This window comes from Syngnathus typhle, linkage group LG18, assembly GCF_033458585.1.
Source record: "Syngnathus typhle isolate RoL2023-S1 ecotype Sweden linkage group LG18, RoL_Styp_1.0, whole genome shotgun sequence".
Classification (NCBI taxonomy): domain Eukaryota; kingdom Metazoa; phylum Chordata; class Actinopteri; order Syngnathiformes; family Syngnathidae; genus Syngnathus; species Syngnathus typhle.
The window spans coordinates 7604251-7626936 of NC_083755.1; the positions used below are offsets into that span (position 1 = coordinate 7604251).

General features: G+C 49.3%; 1 protein-coding gene and 1 long non-coding RNA gene across 10 annotated transcripts; one reads left to right on the forward strand and one right to left on the reverse strand.

Annotated features, from left to right (window-relative positions):
* Positions 1-3418: 3418 nt before the first annotated feature.
* Positions 3419-5824, reverse strand: LOC133171339 (uncharacterized). The gene is made up of 3 exons (XR_009718753.1): positions 5692-5824; positions 5153-5346; positions 3419-3636 (listed from the first exon to the last, which is right to left on the reverse strand). It is a non-coding gene; the product is annotated as an uncharacterized LOC133171339 (long non-coding RNA).
* svild (supervillin d) lies at positions 4612-20918 on the forward strand. Of its 9 annotated transcripts, XM_061304602.1 has the most exons (31): positions 4642-4724; positions 4899-4937; positions 8254-8289; positions 9574-10035; positions 10736-10770; positions 11734-11780; positions 12607-12683; positions 13163-13229; positions 13796-14214; positions 14285-14414; positions 15936-16083; positions 16142-16225; positions 16292-16378; positions 16438-16615; positions 16683-16855; positions 16929-17084; positions 17154-17290; positions 17355-17502; positions 17571-17716; positions 17795-17973; positions 18050-18185; positions 18260-18560; positions 18620-18774; positions 18843-18945; positions 19021-19228; positions 19289-19422; positions 19494-19649; positions 19718-19861; positions 19936-20048; positions 20119-20274; positions 20337-20918. In XM_061304602.1, the coding sequence occupies exons 4-31, from the start codon at positions 9686-9688 to the stop codon at positions 20421-20423; spliced, it is 4254 nt and encodes a 1417-aa protein (XP_061160586.1). In that variant the 5' UTR covers positions 4642-4724; positions 4899-4937; positions 8254-8289; positions 9574-9685; the 3' UTR covers positions 20424-20918. The 9 variants fall into 9 exon arrangements, with proteins under 9 accessions (XP_061160588.1, XP_061160587.1, XP_061160586.1 ...); XM_061304603.1 differs by lacking the exon at positions 8254-8289 and having other exon boundaries at positions 4634-4724; XM_061304598.1 differs by having other exon boundaries at positions 4663-4937.
* Positions 20919-22686: the final 1768 nt, after the last annotated feature.

Sequence of the window (22686 nt, forward strand, 5' to 3'; positions counted from 1 at the left end):
TGATTATCAATTTTTTTTTTCTCTTACCTTTTCCAAGCAGCATCAGTGCAGAGCCCTGATCAACATTTTATTGCCCGCAAAGGGTGATTGAGAAATCCTCCCCGTGACACCTGATGGCAGAGATTGATGCTATTTAGCAAGCCGGGAGTCCAAAAGACATTTTGCATTCACCTTGAGCGCCGTTCGCAAACACAGCTGGCGCTCAAACGCTGCTTTGTAGAACTGCCGTTGCCACGCCGTCGCTATTAAGAGTCGCTGACGGCTGATTATTGGCGGCCTCCGTCTCATATTTATGCTGAGCGGGATTCCTCAAGCCGCTCCATCAAGGACACGGCGGGAAGGCGCCGGCCAAAATGTTTGTCGTCGGTGATTAACCGACGGCTTTACCTTGACGGCTCCGACCGAAACGGTGCAGTTTAAACTCCCGTCACAAGTCTTGCGGGAAAATAAATGAATGCAATACGGCCGTAAAAAGTACAGTCGATGACAAACATAATTACATTTCAGTCCGTGACCCGAGTTGTGCGTCATGTAGCGAAAAGTACATCGACACAAAAATAACTGCGGGCTGACTAAAGCCTTTTGAAAGACGCTCGTGTCTTTTATGTACATTTCAATTCGAGATGCTCTCATCAAAGACGGATGCAAAGCAAGCTGGACTCTGCAGCATCCTCCCTAAACGGGTACCAGCATGGGAGAACAGACTCCGCAGGGACCAAATTTCCCTTGGGGAATATTATGAGCAATGGTGGGAAGCAAACTGAGAGTCAAAGTTTTTTTTTTTAAACTCATTCACTGCCAACCTAGTTAATATCTTTGACGCCTGTGCTAATTAGCAAGCGTGATGAGAAAAAAGCGCCGGGCGCTGCTAAGACCGCCAATTAAGACGCCGTGGGTTTTACTCAGCAGCCGGCTGACATATGAAGAGCGTGAGAAGGTAACGTGGAGCAGTCTTGACTTATCTGAGCGCAAGTTGGGACGGGTGACTGAAGACGGCGGTTACTCCTCCCGTGGCTTGCTGGCCGAGATAAGAGCCGTGTCAGAAAGCAGCTCAGTCTTAGCTGGAGGAGCTTCCAAAATGACTGATTTGAATTCACCGTGAGTATGCGAGGAGTCCGATACTGCGTATTGTGAATGATAATATCCTTTTTTTATTATAGTGGTAAGGATGTGGCGGATGACGATGGCGGCGTTCCAAAGCAAAGTCAAAAGAAGCGAGATAAACGGAGAGCAGAGAGACCCCGAGATGTTTTTGAAAAGGTTTGTTTTTTGCCTCCCGCTCGCTTTGCCGATTGTACTCGGAGACGCTTATTTGGCCTTCCTGCATCTCAGCTGGACTCTTTGCCTGAAAGCAAGCAGCAGGAGATTCAAAGGGCCCTCCATCTTTTCTCTTTTGGACAAACCATGCCCAAGACGCTTCAGCAGGCCATGCGGCGCACGTACAAGTTCTGGGACACGCAGCCCGTCCCGAAACTTGGTAAGAAAATTAAAAAATGTCATAACTGTTGGATGAATTGATTGTGATATTTGTGGCGTGTGGTGAAATGAGGTGAAATCGTCATCAGCCGCGGGGAAATAACGGAAAGTGAAGCCAGCGCTCCAGAGGAACCTTACTCGCTGCCTGGAGGCTTCTCCTGGGACACCCTGGACCTGAGCGGACCTTCAGCGGTTTGCAATCCATCTCGTTCATGTTGGGAAAATAGGAAAAATTTCCCCTGAAAGTGAGCTTTGGTTCCACCGCAAACTCCGAAATGACTTTTCAGATACGAGAACTTTGCACACTCCTGAATGAAAACTACACCGAAGAGGACGACAACACCGTCACGTCCGACTTCTCCGAGGAGTATCTTCGATGGTCAGGCCCAAAGCTCCTTCTTTGTCTGTTTGCTCAATTTCACTTTTGTCCATTTGACGCTTTCTCAATGCTTGCATAATGTCCATCGAGCTTTACATTCACAGCGGCAGCGGCGCCGCCGTTCCGCTCCCTGCATATTTCATTCCGTCTCGTCGTGAGCCGAGTGTCTCCACTCAACCTCCGCCAACCGGGGGCCTCGGGCGCCGCTGTATCAGTAACAAGCGTGCCGTTGCTCTAATCTCCTCGCCGCCGCCGCCTTTTCTACCCCTTCTATCATCACGTGAATGCTATCGATACCTCGGGGGAGTACTTACATCCAAACATAATATCGCTTACTTGAAAATGAATAATTAACATTCCCGAGCGTGGCGCGCTCTTCCGCCCCGAGGTCGAAGCAAGCGGGTGAACTCAACTCGTTCCACGCTGGGAGCTGTTGAGGCGCCGTTAATGTTGATTTGCTTTCCGGCTTGGGTCTCTTCAGGGTCCTGCAGCCCCCAAATTGGCTGGCCCAGTGGCACTGCGGCATCAGAGTGGAGGCCAATAAGAAGCTGGTGGGCTTCATCGCCGCTGTCCCCGCGCACGTGCACGTAGGCGACACGTAAGTAGCGCCGACCCGAAATGGAGCGCATTAACATTTACTGAGAACGTTAGCACCGCCGATAAAACGGTAGCGGTGTCGTCTATAAAAGTTTCAAACGTTCTTCTGCAGGGAGAAGCGGATGGCGCAGATTAAATTTCTCTGCGTGCATAAGAAGCTGCGCCTCAAGCGAATGACCCCGGTTCTGATCCGCGAGCTGGCCAGACGGGTCCGGCGGCAGGGTGTCTGCCAGGCGGTGTACACGGCCTCCGTGGTGCTGCCGACGCCGCTCAGCTCCAGCGGGTAACGATGGAAAAGCCAATTAGATATCTATTCTTTATCCTCTGCAAGGAACAATTGAATGACCTGGTAGAACATCTTTTTGATGGTGATCATCGCCTTAGATTGTGCCATCGACCTGTGAACTTCCGCAAGCTGACGGAGCTCCAGTATCCCGGGATCCCAGGAGGCGTCCCCCTGCAGAGGGCGCTCAAATTCTACCGCCTCCCTGAAGTTGGTGCACGCTGCCACCCGAAGGCAGACACGTTGAAGCGCGACTAAAGTTTGTCGAACATTTATTCCGTGTCCCGTTTGACGTCTTCCAGAACACCAAGACGCCGGGTTTGCGCCCCATGACCAAAGACGACGTCGAAAGGATGCACGAGCTTCTCCGAACAAACCTCAGCAAGTTCCACCTCAGGGCTAGCTGGTCCCTTGAGGAGGTTTCGCACTGGTTCCTGCCCAGGGAGGGTGTGGTTGACACCTACGTGGTTGAGGTCAGGCGACCACTCACAAACGCCAATCATACAATCCAAGACCGAGTTCTTCCGTCCACTCGCAGGCTGCTGATGGTGCTCTGACGGACGTGGTGAGCTTCTATCAAATCTCCTCCAAGGTGCTCAACCACCAGCTGCACAGCAGCATGAGAGCAGCTCACCTTTTTTATGCAGCCTCAGCTGCCAACGGCAACCTGCTCCAGCTCATGGAGGACACCCTGGTCCTGGTCAAATCTGTGAGTTGTTTACAAAGTTACAACCGACTTGTGCAGATTCAAAGTATTCTATTTCATTTTTTTAGAAAGGATTTGACATCATCATTGCCGCTGATGTGATGGATAACCAACGTTTCCTGGAGAAGCTCAAGTTCAGCTTCAGCGGCAAGAGGCTTCATTATTACTTGTACAACTGGAGGTGTCCCAGGCTGCCTGCAGACAAGGTACAGATTAGAAAAATGTGCCACGAGTCGTGCAGAAAGAAAAAAAAAATGGACATGTTTTTTTTGTCAGGTGGGCATGGTGTTACCCAATTAAACCGCCAAAATGGAGGCTCATGAGTGAGTATAATCAATGCGGCAAAAGCCAGAACTTGTGCAGCCGTGTAAACACACTGAATTTACAAAGCAAATAAAGATAAAATTCCATTAGTGAGAAGATTCGCCTTGTAACGCTGTTTATTTGTTGCGCTCGGCGTCACTGCAAATTGAATAACCACACAAGGCCTTCTGTGTGTGTTTGTCTCTGTGGGCTTCAGTTCAATCGGCATAATCTCGGATGACGTGTCGCTCAATATTCCAGCGAGCAATGCATGCATTTCAGGAGAGGACACAATCATTAATCATTCTCACTTTTCACACAGTCTGAAGAATGGCACACAAAGCAAATACATCTCATTTCGGGAATGGACGGGCATGTTGCCAAGATACCATGTCACGCAAAATCCAATCAAGTATAAGATTGTTTCTGTACAGAACATAGAAAAAAGGTTCTCTCCATTTTTTTAACCAGATACTCCCCCCTTGCTGCAGTGTGCATGCACCTCCTCAAATTAAACAGCAAGGGGCGCTGTGACCTCACTTTTAGCTGTCTTTGTTTTACCCCCACAGGCAGCCTGAGCCGAATTAGCCACATGACCTGTTTTACATGTTTTGTTTGTTCAGAGCAGCAGACACAGACAAATGACAAGTACTGTAGGCTTACAAAAATGACTCAGACAATTAAACGGTCACGTGCTTAAAAAATATAAATGCAAACTTTTTTTTGCACAGATGAGGATTTGCAGTCGCCACTCAGTTCTGAAAGGTTCAATTGTATCATTTAATTGCGTCAAATCTGTGAGTCATCCTGAACTTTACGGTAGTTTTGTACTTTACCCGTTGTACATGAACGCATCACGGTCTCGGCGTGGTGAGCCAATCAGAAGCGAGAAAGCGATTTAAGTTGGAGGTGAGTGCTCCTAAACTGCAGACTTTTCGCCGACTGTCACTTCGTTTCTGACTTCGACGTCGGGATGCAAGGTTGCACCATTTATATCTTTTTGGGAAAAAAAACGGGCGTTGTGTTCTTGTTCGATCAATCAATCGCGCTGTGCTCAAAGTGACCTTTCATTTTGCAGCTTTTACCCTTTTTTGCTTGGTTAAAAGTTACAATTTGGAGCGCATCTTCCAAATAATTTGTGTTATGTCTAACAGCTCCCCTCCCACGTAGACAAGCAGCGACCTTCATTGCCGGTATGTCACTTTGTCATTTGTTGTATCTCCACAATAACATGTAATGGGCATGTTATATAGTGTATCTTGTTCGATTTGCTTTTTTGTCTTTTCTCATGCTGGAAGATTTATGTCGAAACGCTACGATACACTGACTCAACCAATTGCATTAGTTTCCTTCCTTAATCAACATTCGCTGCGCGTTACGGTAGTTCACACAATAACAAGCCGTTTACCGTAATGCTCCGTGTAATGCGCATCACTTCTTGATCAGAGTGATCTGTCTCGCTTTGTGTAATAATGGATCTTTGCAGGACCACCATACTAAAAAAGATGTTGCTGAGTTTGTAGCTTTCCATAGTCCCTGGGTAATCCCTCTCTAAACATTTTGAGAATGTAGTGGGGCGGCGGGGGGGAGCGAGTTCAACACCTGTAAAAACAAATACAAGTATGCGTGAGGAAGTGTTTGCAGAAGTAATTTGGCAGCGCGACAGTTAGGAATGCACACCACGGTTATGGGAGAGACTGTCACTGTATGCATTCGTATTTCCCTAGACAGCCATGACACGCTCCGCTTAATTATATAGTCAAGCTTGATTACACATTCGAATTTCTCGGGCGGGCTTTTGAGTTGGAGGTCACACCCGGTATTTCATTAGGGCCCAGATGTAGGTCACTCTTTGAGGAAACATGGTATTCCAATAAAAGCAAAGTTCCTCTAACCAAGTAAATATATGATTCATTAAAAAAATAATAATGAAACCGGTTTATTCACCAAAAACCCAGCCGGACATTTTTGAAAGAACTCCCAGCCGATTTCAATTAATGTGCTCTCCCCACTGCAAGGCAAGCAACTTTTCCAAAACTTTTGTGTGATTGTTGACGCACAAATCTCAGTCGCGTGTAGCAGAACACGAATAGAAAGCATGCAAGCTGGGAGTGGCTCAAGTGTCTTGTACTTGGAGTACCGTTTTCTTTGGACCCAAACAAAGAAACATTGTCGTCGAGCAAGGGGTGAGTGTTGTTGCCGCCGTAAGTGTTATCACCCATGTGAGTCTCTCGTGTCAGGCTAGGGCTCGTGTTGCGTCGCCTTTGCCCTGCGGGGAGTGTACAGACATGTTGCGGATGAGGGCGCGTTCTGTTCCGGCCTGTTTGGATTTGGAGGCGGGCATTGCGCTCATTCCTATGGTAGATTAAATACCAATGTGGGATGTTTTTGTTTTTTTAATGTTTCTTTATAAAAGTATCCAGTGGCTGGTATCGGAAGCCTCCATTAGTACTTAATAGAATATGCGTCGTTGATGTCATGTTATTAATTATTAATGATATATCATCAAAAGTAATTATGCTTGCAGTCCAATTGGTTAGTCAGCACCCAACATGTAGCTTTCAGTTTCCTAAAGGTCGCTGACCGCTGTTCTAGTCTTTTTTTTTTAAATGTCACCAGAAAGGTAAATAGCCTCAAGTCTCTGTGACTAATCAATATTTATCAAGCCTGTTTGTCGGGTCCTGGCAGAAAGAAGCCGCTAATATTGCCCGCGGGCTAAATTATTGCTCTCTTTGGGGAAAATGTTTGTGCGTGATCCAGGTCCAAAACCATACCTGCGTGTTCTTAATCCTAGCGTCAGTGTCCCGTAGCAATCGATTAACATTCTGCAAACGTCTGGTTGGTTGGGAGCGGCGGGCTCTCGGCCAAGTTAGCTGTGCCGAGAAGCGTAAATATTTAGACAATGAAGAGGGGACGTGACACCGTTAGCAACTCGCTGCGACCTCCACCAAGGCACGGACCGCTTCCATTTCCAACATGGTTGCCTCACAGGCCCAAAACCTTTTAAATTGGAACCAAAAACTCATATGAAGAGCTTATAATAATTGCCGTATGTTTCAACATAAAGCCTGAACCTTTTCCATCTTAAGTTCAAAGCGTGCAAGTTTATAGGCAAAGGCGTCCATGTGCATCCCCCCGCATAGTTTTACAGCTTTCACGTGCGGCGTTGCCGTGGAACGCGCTCGAATAATTAGGCGTGTAGATTTATGTTTTTGCAGAGCGCCGTCCAAACGTTCCTCGTGTGCTTAAAGGGCTCTCGGTAGTAGTTTAGTCAGTCAGGCATTAATCGTTGCATCTGGAATGGACAAGATGGAGGACTCTGCAGCAGCCAACAGTCATTTAACACTTTCCGTCATTGGATTTATTGGAAGGCTCGCTGGAGCGAAGCAGTGTTTGGTGGCAACCACGATTTCTGTGGCCACTGCGTCTGTCCAGTAAAAAGCATGTGAGTCACCAAAAGTCCACTCGAGCGTATGTGTGCGAGATCCCCGGTGAGATAAAGCCCCGCCCTTCCCCCTCCCGCACAGTTGTGCCTTTCCGCAGGCTTTTTTTGCTGGCTCTCGCCTGGTGTGTCAGTGCGTATGTGTGTGTGCTGGCTTTCCCATCCGACACATTTAATGGCTCCTTTCAATGGTGGCAAACAGAAGGCCGGAAACCAAAAGACAAAGACGGCTAGTCTGTGTAAAAATCGAGCAAAAAAAAAAAAAAGACTCTCAGCCGATTTTGAATCGCTTCATTTTGTATTTTCCCTCTTGACAAATAAACACAGCTCAAATAAACCCGCGTGCACTTGCGGCCTACAACGTGGCGCTCTAAAGTTATTACACCGGGGGGCCTCGTTATGTCAACCGGCTTACGACTGACTGGCTTGGGTCGGCGGGACGTCGGCTAACATGGATGGATTAGTCTCGGGCCTTGTTGTTCCCCCCCCTGCTTTCCTCCTCCTCTTCCTCCCCCTCCCCTTCCTGTCTTGTCAGGCAGCAGATCTTGTCCTCCATGGCACCCTGGAGACATCTGGCCCACAAAGCCATGGCATCCACCCCCACAAGGGCAGCCTACTTTCCCTTCCTACTACAGTCAATCGTCCTCCTGCGTTTTTTGTTGTTGTTTGCATCCTCCGCCCTGAGTACTTCCTTCCTTTCTTCATCTGTCACTGTAAGTCAGCCCTTTCCCCTTCTCACTGGGGAAGATGTGAGTCATGGGATGTATGGGGGGGGGCGCAAAGTGCTTCGTGATTGCTTTTATTTTTTTGGTGTGAAATGCATCTGATACTTTCTATTGAGAGAATATTTCCCCTCTGGCCATGCAGGCATTTATCAGATGTAAATTTCACTTCAAATGTCTGCAAAATCCGAGTCAAGGCGACCGTGGCTCCCTTTTCCCTCCCTCCCTCCCTCCCTCCTTTTGATTTTCTCAGCAAAAAGGAAGTTTCCATTCTGTGTGTGTTCCCTCCAGGAAGAATGTGTCAGGACCTGACTGCATTTAACTGCATCCTCTCTTTTTTTGCAGGGCACATCCCAAAGTCTGACTGGAACATCCTTTTAGGTGCCCTGAGTTTTTTTAAATATGAAAAGAAACCACAATTTATGAGTTGGGCGTAGCCCGCATTCCTTCTGTCCTCCTGTGTGGACGTGTGTCGTAAAAAAAAAAAATGTATGTGCTGCCGGTCAACTTGAACATCTCAGCACCGTGCATCTTCTGAAATTCTTATTAACTTGTTCCATCTTGTTCTACCAGCTACTTAGTTTCTTTGCATGCCCTAAAGGAGCAGAAATAAATCAGGCCAGATTTGTGAAGTTCCTGCTCAAACCGGTCGAGCCGCATAGCTGGAAAGCAAAGTGAGGCCGTTGTCAAACACCAGTCCTGTTTTTTCAATTGTGTCAGATGTCTGACTCACGTTCGCCGCTCGGAATAACAGCGCCACCTTCTCCTCGCTGCGGTGCGCTCCTTTTTTAGCAAGTGACTTATATAAGCCGGTGCCGAGGCCCGAAATCAACATTCGGGCCCGGCCGTCCTTTTTGCCTTCTTAAGGCAATTTGCGAGCGTAGCGGCGACATGTGAGGAAGCTGCTCTCAAAAAAAAAAAAAAACACGTCCTTTGATAATGGCCGCTGACCTCACCTTGGGCAAAACCCATATTTGGTGGTCAAACCTTGATCGGAAAGTTTCACAGACTATTGTTAGTCTGGGTTATTTTCTTCATCACTTGAAGAGACTATTGTTAGTCCGGTTTTTTTTTTGTGTTGTTTTTTTTATGGACCCCACTAAACGTCCCGTTGACATTTACATGTACGGCGCCGATGCGTTACAAGTTCTCGACTCTTCCTCATGTGCTGTTCCAGTTTTGCAAAAAAGTCCACATGCGCTTGATCCTCGCTGTGTTTTGTCAAGTGTGGGGGAGGGTTACCAGAGGTCAGAGGTGAACGCTGTCATATTTCACAGCCTTATTACTCTTTGCCGAAGCCGGCCAGCAGGTGATCGTGAGTCAGAGCCTGTGAGATTTCTTCAAGCTCTGTGAGCTTGTGTCGTAACACCAAATGTGTAATCGATTCCACTTTATGAGCACGCTCACCTCTCCTTAGCCTCTTTTGCGTGCGCCAAAGCACCTTGAGTCGACTCGTGGAAAAGCCCCCCCCCCCCCCCCCCCCATCACCCCGTGTGGTTTTCTTCTCTTCGAATATTCAGTGGAACAAACATGAGCTCATCGCCGACTTCTAATTTGCTTCACCGCATTTTTGGGTTGGAGTTGTCAGAATCTTATTGGATATTCCACAAAATGTCAAAACATGATTACTTTCACAGCTCACAAATATTTTAATTTTTTTCGCAGTGCTGTCATTTTGATGGAGTGACACGCGACCTCCGACCTTTGGTCTCGGCATCCGAGTGAATCGGCGACCTCCTTTTGCTTCCGCCGCCTGATCGTCATCCGCGTGCCAAAAATGGACGCCATGGACACCTTACAGAGCTCCGCCCCGGAGACCAAAGCCGAGCGGATCGCCCGCTACAAAGCCGAGCGCAGGCGGGAGCTGGCCGAGCGCTACGGCACCTCTGACGAATTCACCTCCAAGTACGTCCGCAGTCGGGACAGGAAAGTTGCGGACTCGTCCGAAAGCAAGGAGACGGAACTATGCGAGGATGAGCAAACGTACGCCAGGAGAGGCCCGAAGAGCAAAGTTGATCTCGACACTGATCTCAAAGCAATGGAGAAAAGCACCTACGTCAAACGGGAACCTCGTTTGACTTCTGAAACAGAAGTTCAGCCTTCCATCAAGACGTCTTCCGATACTAGGTAAGTGTTTTCATCGGACGGACTGGAACGTGTTGAGTCACGGCCCCGCTGAGCGTTTGCGGGGATTGCGTAAGACGCGCATAGCCCAACTTGTCTGTTCTCGATGAGAAACGAGTGTTGAGACACTCTTTGGGCCCGGCAGGGGTTTGTGGCGACGCGAATTTGCAGCCAAGTTTTCATGCCTGGTGCTTCATCAGGCCAGATTTTTGCAGAAGTGGATTCCTTTCGCGAAAAGACGCGTCCCGACTCGAAACCGTTACAGTAAATGTTAGTCGCGTTCCGTAAAAATAATGCATGCTTAGCTTTTTCTTTTTTTTTTTGCTGCTGTGGCGAAATCCTTCGTCACGATAGCATGCTGTAATTACACGTTGTTGTTGTTTTTTTAACTCTTCATAATCAAACCAAGGGCTCTCTGCACAAAGGCTATTTTTAGAATGTATGTTTTCCTGGGCCCTTTGTCCCCACGCCAACCCCGACTCGTCTTCCCTCGGCAACCTCTGACCCCGCCCACCCCCGCCGGCCCCAGCTCGATTGTGCATCTGTCCCCGCCCCCTTTTTCCAGCTGCCGTCTCCATCCATATTTAACGCCCGTTACTTCAACATGAACGCACTTTTTGTACTGTGCCCTGTTTTTCTTTTCCTGTGTAATATCTGTCATCACTTGAGTATGACCTCATGTGTCTCTCTCTTTCTCTCTCAGGCATCTGGACGTTGATGATAAAGACGAGTCAAAGGGTAAGCGGAACTCTCCACTTTTTGTGTTCTGCCCACGGAACAGCTCCATTTGTATATGCCGCCATTTGCAAATCGATAGGCCCGTTGCTAACCGATCCAGCAGCCCCTAACGTTCCCCGTCATATTCTCACAATGACTTGCTAAGAAAAAAACGGTCGGGCTGAGTGGAAGTAGGTCAAGCGAGTCGCGAGTTGATTGATGGCTAAGGAAGGAAACGCCAAAGCCGTTTTGGCGGTCTGATACTGTATTGAAGATGACATCATGCGTCCCATCGTGGACGTTGAAGCCGGTCCCAATGATCCAAGGCGTCGTTTAAAGCCATTGGACCGTGATGCGGAGTGGAATTTGACTTTTTTTCCTTGTTCCTTTCACTCATGTTTGGACGCCGGCCACGCCAACGCAGCGGCACGGCGTCAAGTAATAAAAAACAATTTGCAGTGAAAGAACAACATTTACAAAATGCTTGTACACAGTACTAACTATTCTTCTGTTGATGTTTTGGATTAGAAAAAAAAAATGTTCCCCTCTTTGTAACCAAAGCCGTAATTTCTTGCTGTCCGTGAGCTTTGCCAGGCGTAATAGATGCTCCCTCCAAAAATGTTTAATTGATCATATTCATCTCAATACTCCCACAAACTATGACCTCAAACACTTTTGTCGTTTCAAAGTCATCTTCCCCTTAAACGACTTGCAGATGTGGCCCAAAGAAATGCCTCGACGTGGAAGACTCACCGTGCCGACACAGGTTAAACTTAGCTCCTCCCCCAACGCCTGGCAGTTTGGAAGCGGCCCTATTAAGCAAGCAGGCGGGCGGGCGGGCGGCTTGCGTATTTACAAAAGGCCTGCGGCTGGCTTGACCATGTTTGGCCACTCCGAGCATCTCCGCCACCGTGCGAGGGTGCCAAGTGTCCATCTTGCGCTGGCTCGCGACTTCAAAACAACAAATGCCGTTGTGTCTTTCAGTTGAGCGCAAGACTTGGGACCAGCTGACCTCTAACATGTCTCTCAAGGTAATGTCCTTTTTTTTTTTTATTTCTTACATATCATCAACACAGTAATCGGTTTTTACTATAATAGCGATTTAAATGAGGTAGTTTGTTTTGTTTTGATGAAAGCGCGATTTCATTTCTGATGAATTATCTGCGAGCGCCAAGCCGATTTCCCGACCGCTCCGTTCGGAGCAAATCACGCAATTCCGATATGGCGCCGAGCTTGTTGCGCACCTGCTCGCAGGCTTTGGCCAAATTCGTGACGCAGCGCAAAAACGCTGAGGCGGGGAAATTAAGGGAGATTTCGAGGCCGAAAGCCTGCTCATTAAAAAAAATAAAAAAATAGGTTGTGGATGTTTTTCCCAGGCCGCTTATGTTGTCAAAGTCATGTTGGATGTAAATAGCTGTTGGAGCTCGCCCTTCACCGACCAGGAGCTGTGCCAAAGCTTGGCCAAGTGAAGCCAGATGGCAGCTATAAAAAAAACAAAAAAACTCCAGACTGCAAGCGATATCTCTGCTATTCCAAGGCCTCACCTGGAAGTCATCCGAAACAAACTCACTCCATCCGTCTTGTTGTCACTGCAAAGTCTCCGGCGACGGTCTGCTGAGTCGGCAGGTGACGGAAAACTTTGCAGACTGGAAAATGTTGCACACGTGGCTTATCTCCCCTCGTATTAGTTTTACAATTATGTATCAAGGGAGGGACCCTCATAAATGGCTTTGAACTCTGATCAGGTGAAGGGGCGGGGCTTCGCTCATGTAAGATCAAGATCAAGCTGTGTCGTTGCATTTTGCACAGCGGGCAAAGCGTAACGTAACTTTTCTCCTCGTCTGTTCCGTCCCAAAGGATCGGGACGATGGAAGCGGCGACAGAGTGAAGTGTCAGCCGGTGGATCTCGGGAATGAAGAGGAAACTCTGAGTCGGTAAGATAAAAAAAAAAAAAATCCGTTTGCGTGGGTGATTCGTGACCCCGGTACCGGTTTCGCGCAATGAGGAATAATTAAAACTGCAAACTTGAGGAGTTGCATGTTTACCAGCGTGGGATGTCTGAGCCGGGCCATCTGCCAGGACTCGCTCGCTGGCTCTGGTGTTCCTGTCCTCATTAGGACTGTTTACAGTCGGGCCCGGCGCTGACATTGACGAGTGCCCGTGACTGTTGGTGCTTCACATCCAGCGACTCATTAGGCGAGTAGGATGGAGAATTTCTCTAAGCCTGCAGGAAACCTTAATAATAGATAACAGATGCCATGATAGCAGAGGGGGGGCTTAAGCCCCTCTGAGCCCCCCCCCCACCCCACCCCCGGCCATCTTTTCCAGAGTTTTCCCATGTGTCATCGTGTTTAGGCAGCAATGTTTCCATTTGGATTGGTCGCCCAATAGCTCAAGTCTTTTCTCTCAACAGCAAAGAAATGGACGCCGTGGACGAGCCTTCGTCCGAGGAGCAACGGCAAGCGCCAGAAGAAACACGGGTTGGTTTTCCGGCGTTTTTTTGTTTTTTCTTCACACCCCCCGGAGAGCTCGTAAAGTTCGGTTTCAGTGTCACGTGGTTTTCTTGGCTGGGTGGATTCTGCTTTTAATTGGCTGGCTTGATTGATGTGTGCGGTGTAATTTAGCGCGCAATTTAGCGGCGGCGCGCATTCTTCAAACGGAGAGTCATCGCGTACGTCATCCTTTGGGATTTTTTTTTTTCTTTGCCCACACACGACGCAAAACAAGAGCGGGTTTTGCACTTTCACAGCCGCCTCGGCCTTCGACTCTGAAATCTGGGCTGGCTCGTGACCTTTGAACTCCAGCTGAACGATCCGCTGCACATGTTTTGAAGGCACGTCTTCAATTAAAGGCACCAAGAGGGTTGGAATCCGCACGAGCAGAATAACACCTCCCTCCCCCTCCCCCTTGCACCTCACCCATGCTGATGTAACCCACTAACCCAGAAACTGTTGATAACAGCTTTGTTTACTATTCCGATAGCGGCCGCTTGAAAAAAGAAAAAAAAAAAGAAAAGGCTCTTTTTTTTTGTTTTTTTTTTGTCCAGACGCCCTCGCTGCAGCGCCAGGACTCGAGGGGCATCAAGGGAATCTTGAAGAAGAGCCGCTCCACAAGCGTGGAGTCGGACCAGAGCGAGGGCTCGCCACTCCGACCCGCCAGCGTCTCACTCAGTCACCCAGAGAGCGAGGAAGCCGAAGACCGCGAGCTGGAGGATCTGGAGGACGATGTCGAGGAGGAGGAGGACGAGGAGGACGAGGAGGAGGACGCCTCGTTTCTGGACGACGACACGGACGAAGGCGACCCGAGCGAGCGGAGGCGGCGCAGCGAGGGCAGCAGCGGCAGCAGCCTGGAGGAGATGCGCAGCTCCTCGCCGGATGAGAGCTTAGACGTGGCCTCCACGCCGTCGGAGGACACCGAGGAGATGGACAGCTTGGACGGGAGTCAAGGTTCCGGCATCAAGCAGAGGTGTCGGAATCGTACTCGCAATATTTGAAATATATTGGTGAGTTGCGAAATAACCGTCATCTGGTTCCAGGCTCGGCGAGTTCAGCAGCGACGAGAGGACGGAGCGGACGAAGAAGCCCGACCCGTCAAGAGTGATTCAAACGCCGCTAGCCAATCGCTTCAGCCAGCTCCACGATGCGGAGAACGCCTGGAAGAAAAAGGTCAGTTGTGTGTTGTGTCACGCTCGCACTCACAGTCGTGCTTAGTGGTGAAATTATTAAAAAAATAATAATAATAATCATAATAACACTCCATAATCACCAAGTGGAAGTTTCTGGCTGTTCCGCTGAACATGCAAAGATGAACTTTCCAAGTGGAGAGAAATTATGTCATTGGATTGCCGCCTCGAGTTTATTTTGTCAAGGCGGGAGCGCATTTTTCACCGGCCGTAAACGAGCCGGCCTTTGTTGCTCTTTGCTGGATACGTGGGCCAACGGGGAACCGTAACATGCTCGCTGCACACATGACCACCTTCCCCGAGCTGCTCCAGATGTTTCCTGTTTCCTCCGTTCTCTGTCGTGCTGGAAGAACTTTCCTGAATCGTTCAGGTTCTGCTGTAAATGCGCATCCATCTTTTTTTTTTTTTCTCCCCCCCCTTGTCCTTGCATCATACATCAAAATGTAAGATGCGGAAAATGTGCTTTCGATACAGAAAGCGCTTGCTCGTCGAAAAAAAAAAATGACTCACAGGGTCAAGTGTGTATATGTGTGTGTCATTCTGACTAAGTGTATTTCTTTGAAAGGCAACAACGCCGGTCCCAAAAATCTGTTTCCACTTTTACCTTTTCAATTGTGTTTGAAGCCAAAGTAGTGTTTCTGCAGCCACTTCACAACACACTGGGACATTTTTTCACTCAAACGGGTTTATTGACCGAAGGGGCCGAGCCGAGCTTCTTTACAGCCAGGTTGTCAGAGATGAGCGAGGAGGGATCGGGAGGCTTACTCACGGCAACAGTAAATATATTTTGTGACTTGAGACTCGACTTTTGACCTCCTAGCTACCTCCCCCACTTTTTTATCTTCCATCCTCTACATCAGATAAATCAAAACTCTGCAAATAAAATAAACGACTTCATTGCCTTTTATTATTTTATTATTTTTTCCAATATAATTATTGATTTATTGTCTTTATTTTCTGCCTTAAGTATCGGTGGCTGGTATCAGCAACTTCCGTGAGTATTCAATACCTAAAAATAAGGCCACTTAAATATTTGATATTGCCCTTCTATAGTTTTAGGCTAGCAAAATGTGCTGAGTGTGCACACAGCTACCAAAAGAAAAAAAATCCGCCACATAATTTCAGGCTGACAACCTCTTTTAGTAAGTAACACAGACGTGCTTGTCACTTAATGTCAGGTTGACAAGATGGGCTAATTTTTCAGGGCAGGGGCGAGCGAGCCTTAATCTGATGCCGCATTAACATCAGAGTTGGAGTCCAACCATTTCAAAGCTGCACACATCTGTAGATGCTTAACTCAGCCCGTCAAGCCTAGGCTTACAAGTCGGACGCCAGCAAAACGTCTTTCATTCCTTTCATTACTGTCGCGAGCGTGTATGCGTTCTGTCACGTATGAAGCGTTCGTTCCCAGATAACATGTTCAAATTTGACACGCGTGAACTTCGGCAGCAGCTTTGTGGTAGCAAATGATTCTTTTTTTTTTTTTCTCCCCTTCTGTGAGCAGAAGTCCAATGTGGAGGCGTCACCCAAGATATCACTGGCTGACAGGATGAAGATCCTCAAGGACAAGGAGGAGCAGTGGAAGAGCAAAGGCAAAGGAGCCGCCAACGATTCCGTTCAGTTCACCGTGGCCGGACGCATGGCCAAGAAAGGTAACGTTGCACCACCCCAAAAAAGTCTTTGTTCTCATCGACCGTCATGTCTCACCAGGTCTGGTGTCAGACGCGGGGAAGGCGGAGGCCCGTCTCACCCCCATGAAGAAGTCCAACGCCACGCCCGTGAAGCCGCTGGAAGGTAGCGAACGCTCGGCGATCCTCTCACGTGACTCTCGTTGACCATTTCGATGGCTCTGCTCCAAAGAAATCTCCAGCAGAAGCGGCGTCAAGGTGGAAGGAGACAAAAGGCTGGACAAACTCGAGTCCTTCCTGGACAAGCTTCACAGTAAAGGTACAATGGTCATCCTACGTGGATTCCAGGAAGCAAATTTGATGCCGTGCCAATTTCAGGCGTGAGCAAGAACAAGACGTCCACCATCGAAGTGACGGCCGAGGCCGAGAAGGAAGTGATGACCCTGGACGACCACGAGACCTTCGGTAACTTCTACCGATCCATCTCGCCCTCGGCCTTCCAGGACGTCTCGGTGACCGAGGAGGACCTGAGCCAGATCCAGTCCAACACGCCAAAGTCGGTCCAATTCAAGACGGGGGAGGGAAGGAAACGATATTGAGACCTGAATGCGGTTCTTCCTCAGGCTGGCGTCGGCCGTGGCCAAGCACAAGCGCGCCGTGAGGCCCAACAGGAGGAACCAAGGATCCAGGAATCCTCTGAGGGCGCTGGCGGCCCGCAATGACATCCGGCAGGTGTACACGGAGCAGAGGCTGAACATCGCCAAAGTGGAGACCAAGAGGATCCAAGTGGAGCGCAGTAAGACACCATAACAAGCCAAAGATGCTCCAAAAGAACAAAAGTAAAATGTCCACTCTTCTTCTCCACCTAGTGGCCAAACACTCCAACCTGGCCGACGTGGCCTTGGCGGGCCTGGCCAGCAAGGAGAACTTCCGCAAGGTCAACCTGCGCAGCGTCAAGTCGACCGACGTGGTCACCAACAACAGCGCGCTGCCCTACAACAAGCTCATGCTCATTCGCATCAAAGGTCAGAAGGTCAGGCCGAGAAGCTTTGTGAACCTTCGGGAGAGTTAAATAAATATCTTGGCATCTGCAGGTCGCAGGCACGTGCAGGTGCGCCTGGTGGAGCCCACGTCCAAGTCCCTCAACAGCGGCGACTGCTTCCTCCTCATCACGCCCAAGCATTGTTTCATGTGGAGCGGCGAGTTCGCCAACGTCATCGAGAAAGCAAAGGTGAGCAAATGGGATTTGCGTTTCGGCGCCACCGCGGGCTAAATCGATTCTGCTCGGGCGGCAGGCGTCGGAGATGGCGTCCTTTGTTCAGGCTAAGCGCGACCTGGGCTGCAAAGCCCCCCAGGTGACGGTGCTGGAGGAGGGCATCAACACCGAGAGCAAATGGGCCAAAGAGTTCTGGAGTCTGCTCGGGGGGAAGAACCAATATCCAGGTTTGTGCTCCAGTCCAAGTTACGACGAACGCATGCCTTGTGAACATTTTTGTGTGTGTGTGTGACAGGGGCGGGGGAGCCAGAGGAGGACGAGCTATACGAGAGCGGCGTCTTGGACTCCAACGGGGTCTACAGACTCCAGGGAGACAAACTGGTGCCTCACGAAGACGCCTGGGCCTCCATCCCGAGCGTCACCTTGCTGGACTCCAACGAGGTGCGTGAGAAGCACTGAGGGGGGAAAGTGCCAGGTCATTGTTCTCCTGACTCTGCTGCTGCTGCTGTTGCTGCTCAGGTTTTGGTGTTTGACTTTGGCGGCGAGGTCTACGTGTGGACCGGCAAGGACGTGTCTTTGGCGGACCGGAAGGTTGCAGTCAAACTGGGCAAGCAGCTCTACAGCGGCACCTATGATTACACCAATTGCAGGGTCAACCCTTTAGATCCCTCCTGCACCGAAAGCCATGACGTTGCACAGTGAGTCAAAGAAGGATTTGTTGTCTCACTGCGCCCCCTTGTGGTGGTCTTCCCGACTGATCTTCCGTCCACTCAGGCAAGGAGAGGGCCGCCCAAGTTGGACTCTGTTTGGCCGCCTGTCGGAGCACAATGAGACGTCCCTGTTCAGAGAGAAGTTCCTGGACTGGGCCGAGAGGAGGAAGGAGGAGGCGGCTGTAACGGAGGAGGTCAAGGTGCGGAAGGATTTTCTTCTGGAGTCGTTCAAATTTGGACGCTTGGAGACAAAAGATTATATTTGTGTGCTCAGAGCCCGGTCCACTCCAACGTGCGCTCCTCGCCCGACCCGGACCTGCAGCCGTGCGACGCCAACGAGCTGCTGGCCAACGAGCCGCAGCCGGTCCGGACGCTTCTGGAGGGCGTGGACGTCCAGCGGGGCCACGGCGTGGTGAGGACGGAGGACAGCAGGCAGGCGGAGCTGGCCACGCTGGCCGTGGACGCCTGGCATATCAAGGAGTACGGCGAGGAGGAGGTGCCCAAGGAGAGCCTGGGACAGCTTCACGAAGGGGACGCCTACATCGTCCGATGGAAGTACTCCATCACCACGCTCGGTGAGGCCCGAAAACAAACACCGAAAAATTCCAGACGATGAGCTCATTTCTCTCTCCAGTGGGAAAACGGCAGAAACCGGGAGAGCTGAGTGCCGGCGTTGCGGGCCGGGAGAGGACGGCTTGCTTTTTCTGGCAGGGCCTCCGCTCCGGCGTCAGCGAGAAGGGAACCTCGGCGCTCAAGACGGTGGAGCTGGGCAACTTCCGAGGCTCGCAAGTGGGTGTCGTTATTGCCGGTAGCGACCTTTTGAGCGCTGTGAAAGGGTGACACGTGCTGGATTGCAGGTGCTGGTGAGTCAGGGGAAAGAGCCGCCTTGCTTCCTGCAGCTATTCCAAGGGGGCTTGGTGGTCCACAAGGGCAGTCGAGCCGACTCGCAGAAAAATTCAGGTGATCAAGGAGGGAGGGAGGGAGGGAGGAGCCTGTGTGTTGCACGTGCTGATGGAGCGTCATCTTGCGGCCCAGGAGGTTGGAGGTTGTTTTGCGTTCGTGGCGAAGCGGAGGTGGAGGCCATGCTGTTGGAGGTGGAGTGCACCGGGGCCAGTCTCCGCTCGCGGGCCGTCCTCCTGCTGCTCCACGGCCGGGAAGCTCGTCTCTACCTGTGGCACGGCTGCAAAGCTCATCCCGGCGCCAGGCAGGTGGCCAAGAGGACCGTAGAGCGCCTGAGACAAGGGTAAGTAGAAGGGGGCCGGGCGGACGCGGTCCGAGACTGACGCTCGCCACTCTCTCCAAGGTGTCCTCCCGAGTTGGGTCTGAGCGGCGCCGGCAGTGTTGAAGTTGAGGAGGTGGAAGAAGGAAGCGAGCCCGCCGAGTTCAAGAAGGTTCTCGGTCTGCAGGACAGGAAGTCCTACGACTGCATGCTCGAAGGTCCTGCGCGTTTCCCAACCCGATGGTTTGCCACGCAATCGTGAATGACGAGGCGCCTCGGCTGCTTTCAGACCCCGGCAAGTACAATTACACCCCCCGGCTGTTCCGGCTGAGCGCCAGCTCGGGCCTCTTTGAAGGCGAGGAGCACCTTTACCCCGCCAGGGTGACGGAGGGAGTCATGGCCATGCCCTTCCTCCAGGAGAACCTCTACACGGCGCAGCAGCCCGGTAATAGCCACACCCGCGTCCGAACGAACCCTCGTCACGTTTGCTCATCGCCCGCGCACCTGTGCCAGCTCTCTTCCTGCTGGACAACCGTATGGAGGTGTACCTGTGGCAAGGGTGGCAGCCCGAGGAGGAGCAGTGCACGGGCTCGGCAAAGATGCGCTGGGACAGCGAGAGGAAGTGCGCCATGGAAACCACACTGCACTACTGTCGAGGTCAGCGTGAAAGCTTTGGCTTGCAAAAAAGATCTAGTCAGCGTGCCTTCACATCTTCTTCCACTGGCTTGCAGAAAAGAGCTCACGGCGTCCCCCTCAGGCGTACCTGGTGATGGCAGGCTGCGAGCCGCTCACCTTTACCAACATCTTCCCTTACTGGAAAAAGGACCCCAGCGTTGCCTCCAAGGTGAGGAATGTTCTTGTCGTCAAATTCAACACTTTGTGCATTTATTTTTTATTTTTTTTTTTGTCTTTAGACTGCGGGCTCCAAAAACAAAGTCACCTTAGTGAAGGAGGTGCTGTCCAAGCTCAGTAAGCTGCAATACTCCATCGAGGAGCTCACCAGGTCGCCCCTCCCTGATGGCGTGGACCCTCTCCGCCTGGAGGATTATCTCTCTGACCAGGACTTCAAGGTAGACAAAAAAACAATTGAGTCCACCAAGCTCGTAACATTCCTTTCATTAACTGTCTCCAGAAACTTCTGGAGATGAGTCGGGTGGAGTTCAACGCCCTGCCAAACTGGAAACAAAAGAACCTGAAGAAAAGTAAGGGTCTCTTCTAAAAAAAAAAAAAAAGAAAAACAACAAAAAAACATTTTGTTGTATTCCAAAAAGAAAATCACCTCATTTTGTAAAACACATGTACAATGTTGTACAGTTTTTTCTAATTTTAGCCAATGTGCAATTTTTAATCAACCTTTGTTTGTGTTCTTGGTGTGCTAAGCGCTTTACGCAACAACCACATTTGAAATGTTGTCCAAAAAACTGGGAAGGGAATGAACAAACTCTGTTACATCATTTGCTCACTCGAGGCCTTGCTAAAAACAGACACTTTTGATATTGCTTCATTTGATGGGAAATAATTCTTTTGAATAACACAACTACTCTTTTGGGACCAGATGAGACTTTTTTTAAGACTTGCCAACAAGTGTTTTGTGTAAAAAGTATTAATTGTATGCTAGTGTGTGTTATGTGTTTACTCCTCACACATGTTACATGTATTCTATCATTTTTATGCAATATGATCTTTTTTGTATGTATAAAAAAAAAAATAGACAGATGGCTGTTTTTATTATTTTGGACATGTTAGTAAAATGATGACATTATGAAGAAGGAGGAAGAGGAGCCGGGGGCACAGGTGAACCCTTCTTTTTGTAGGTGCGTGCAATGCCATCCTCTTTCCGCCAGGTGGTGCTGTTGCTGCAGTTTCCAATGTTTTTAAGGTAGGATTGCTGCAATTTAGTCCTGTGTAAATTATTGCTCAAGTTGACTGTTTTGGTCTATTTTGGTTAGTTTTAACAACTAGTCAATCACGATACAGACATTTGAAAGTACCATCGTGCTGTACAATTATGTTGGGAAGCATTCTTTTTGTAGGTGCATGCAATGCCAACCTGCTTCCGCCAGGAGGTGCTGTTGCTGCAGTTTCTCATGTTTCAGGTAGGATTGCTGCTGCTCAATTTAGCACTGTGTAAAATGTTACTCAAATTGACTGTTTTTGTGTATTTTGGTTAGTTTTAGCAACCAGCGAATCACAATACAAACATTTGAGAGGGCCTTTGGGCCGTGCAATTATATTTGGAAGCATTTTTGAAATCATTATTTTTCTGCATGTTTTATTGCAACTAGGCTGTTTAAATGAACGGCTTCTCGACGATTAAGAAACTTTTACAACACTGTCCGCAAATCTGATTCGATTCTTTTACTTGCAAGTACCAAGAGCTATAAAAGTTGCTGCACCTTTTGCTGGCAATGCAGCTCGATTTTTATGGGCCACATAATATAACGGCCGCTCGGTATGATGCTGTTCACCGCACAAACTAAAACCGGGATAAGAAACAATAATAAGCACTATTAGATTGGTCCAGCATTCCTTTTGTTATTGGATCCCATTAGAAAATGGAGAGGGAGGTTTTCTTTTTCTTAAAGTCTCAATGTTGTTACACTTTATGTAAGTTTGAATCCCTATTCATAATTTATTATATGATTAACATACATAAAAAGGTGGCATGGTACATTAAATTGCCTCGTTGTACCTTCACAATTTTGCTACAAAAAAAAAGCATGTCGCACACACACTGCGAATCAGCCACGACATCAGGCCGTCTTCCTGCAGATAACAAATTGATTGAAACCCTAACTGCACCTCCCATCCGTCATTCCGGCCTGTTTCTCATCCACCAGCTGCTCAACTTTCCTCGTTTCCGCACACACACACACACATCGACACAGAGGCAGTGTTATGATCGAGGCGCCTACACGGTAAACACAATGAGTCAGTGGTTCGGCATTCCGGGATAAACACATGCTCGGGTTGTCGCGGGCCGTGACCTCCCTCCCACCTGGGCCGCATTAACCTTGCGCTCGCACAATGCGGACAGCTGCGAGTACGCCGCCGTTTGACTTCACGTCAACTTTGCAGTACCCAGGAAGCACTTTGGATTAAAGCTGCACTTTTCGGATATTTTGTGAGCGGCAGAAAAATAAGACTGTGCAATGTTGTTTATTCAGGGAGACACAGTGAGTTGCTCGCGGTAGAGGATAAAGAATAGATGCATTGCAGACTTTCAGCAGCGTCGCAATCTTTGTGAAATTGCATATCAAGCCATGTTTGGAACCTCTCCAGTAAACATTTCAAAATGTTTTTTGATCCACCGAGCTGTCAACTTTAAGCAATGATGCCTGTCACGTCCTGATTCATCCCATTTAGAGCAAAAAACACGGGGGCTAATTGTCTCTGCTGGGTTCTCCTTCCTTGACAGACAGTTGTAAATATATATTTGCGCTGTCACGGCATATGAACAAGAAGAATTTCCAGCATTTTAT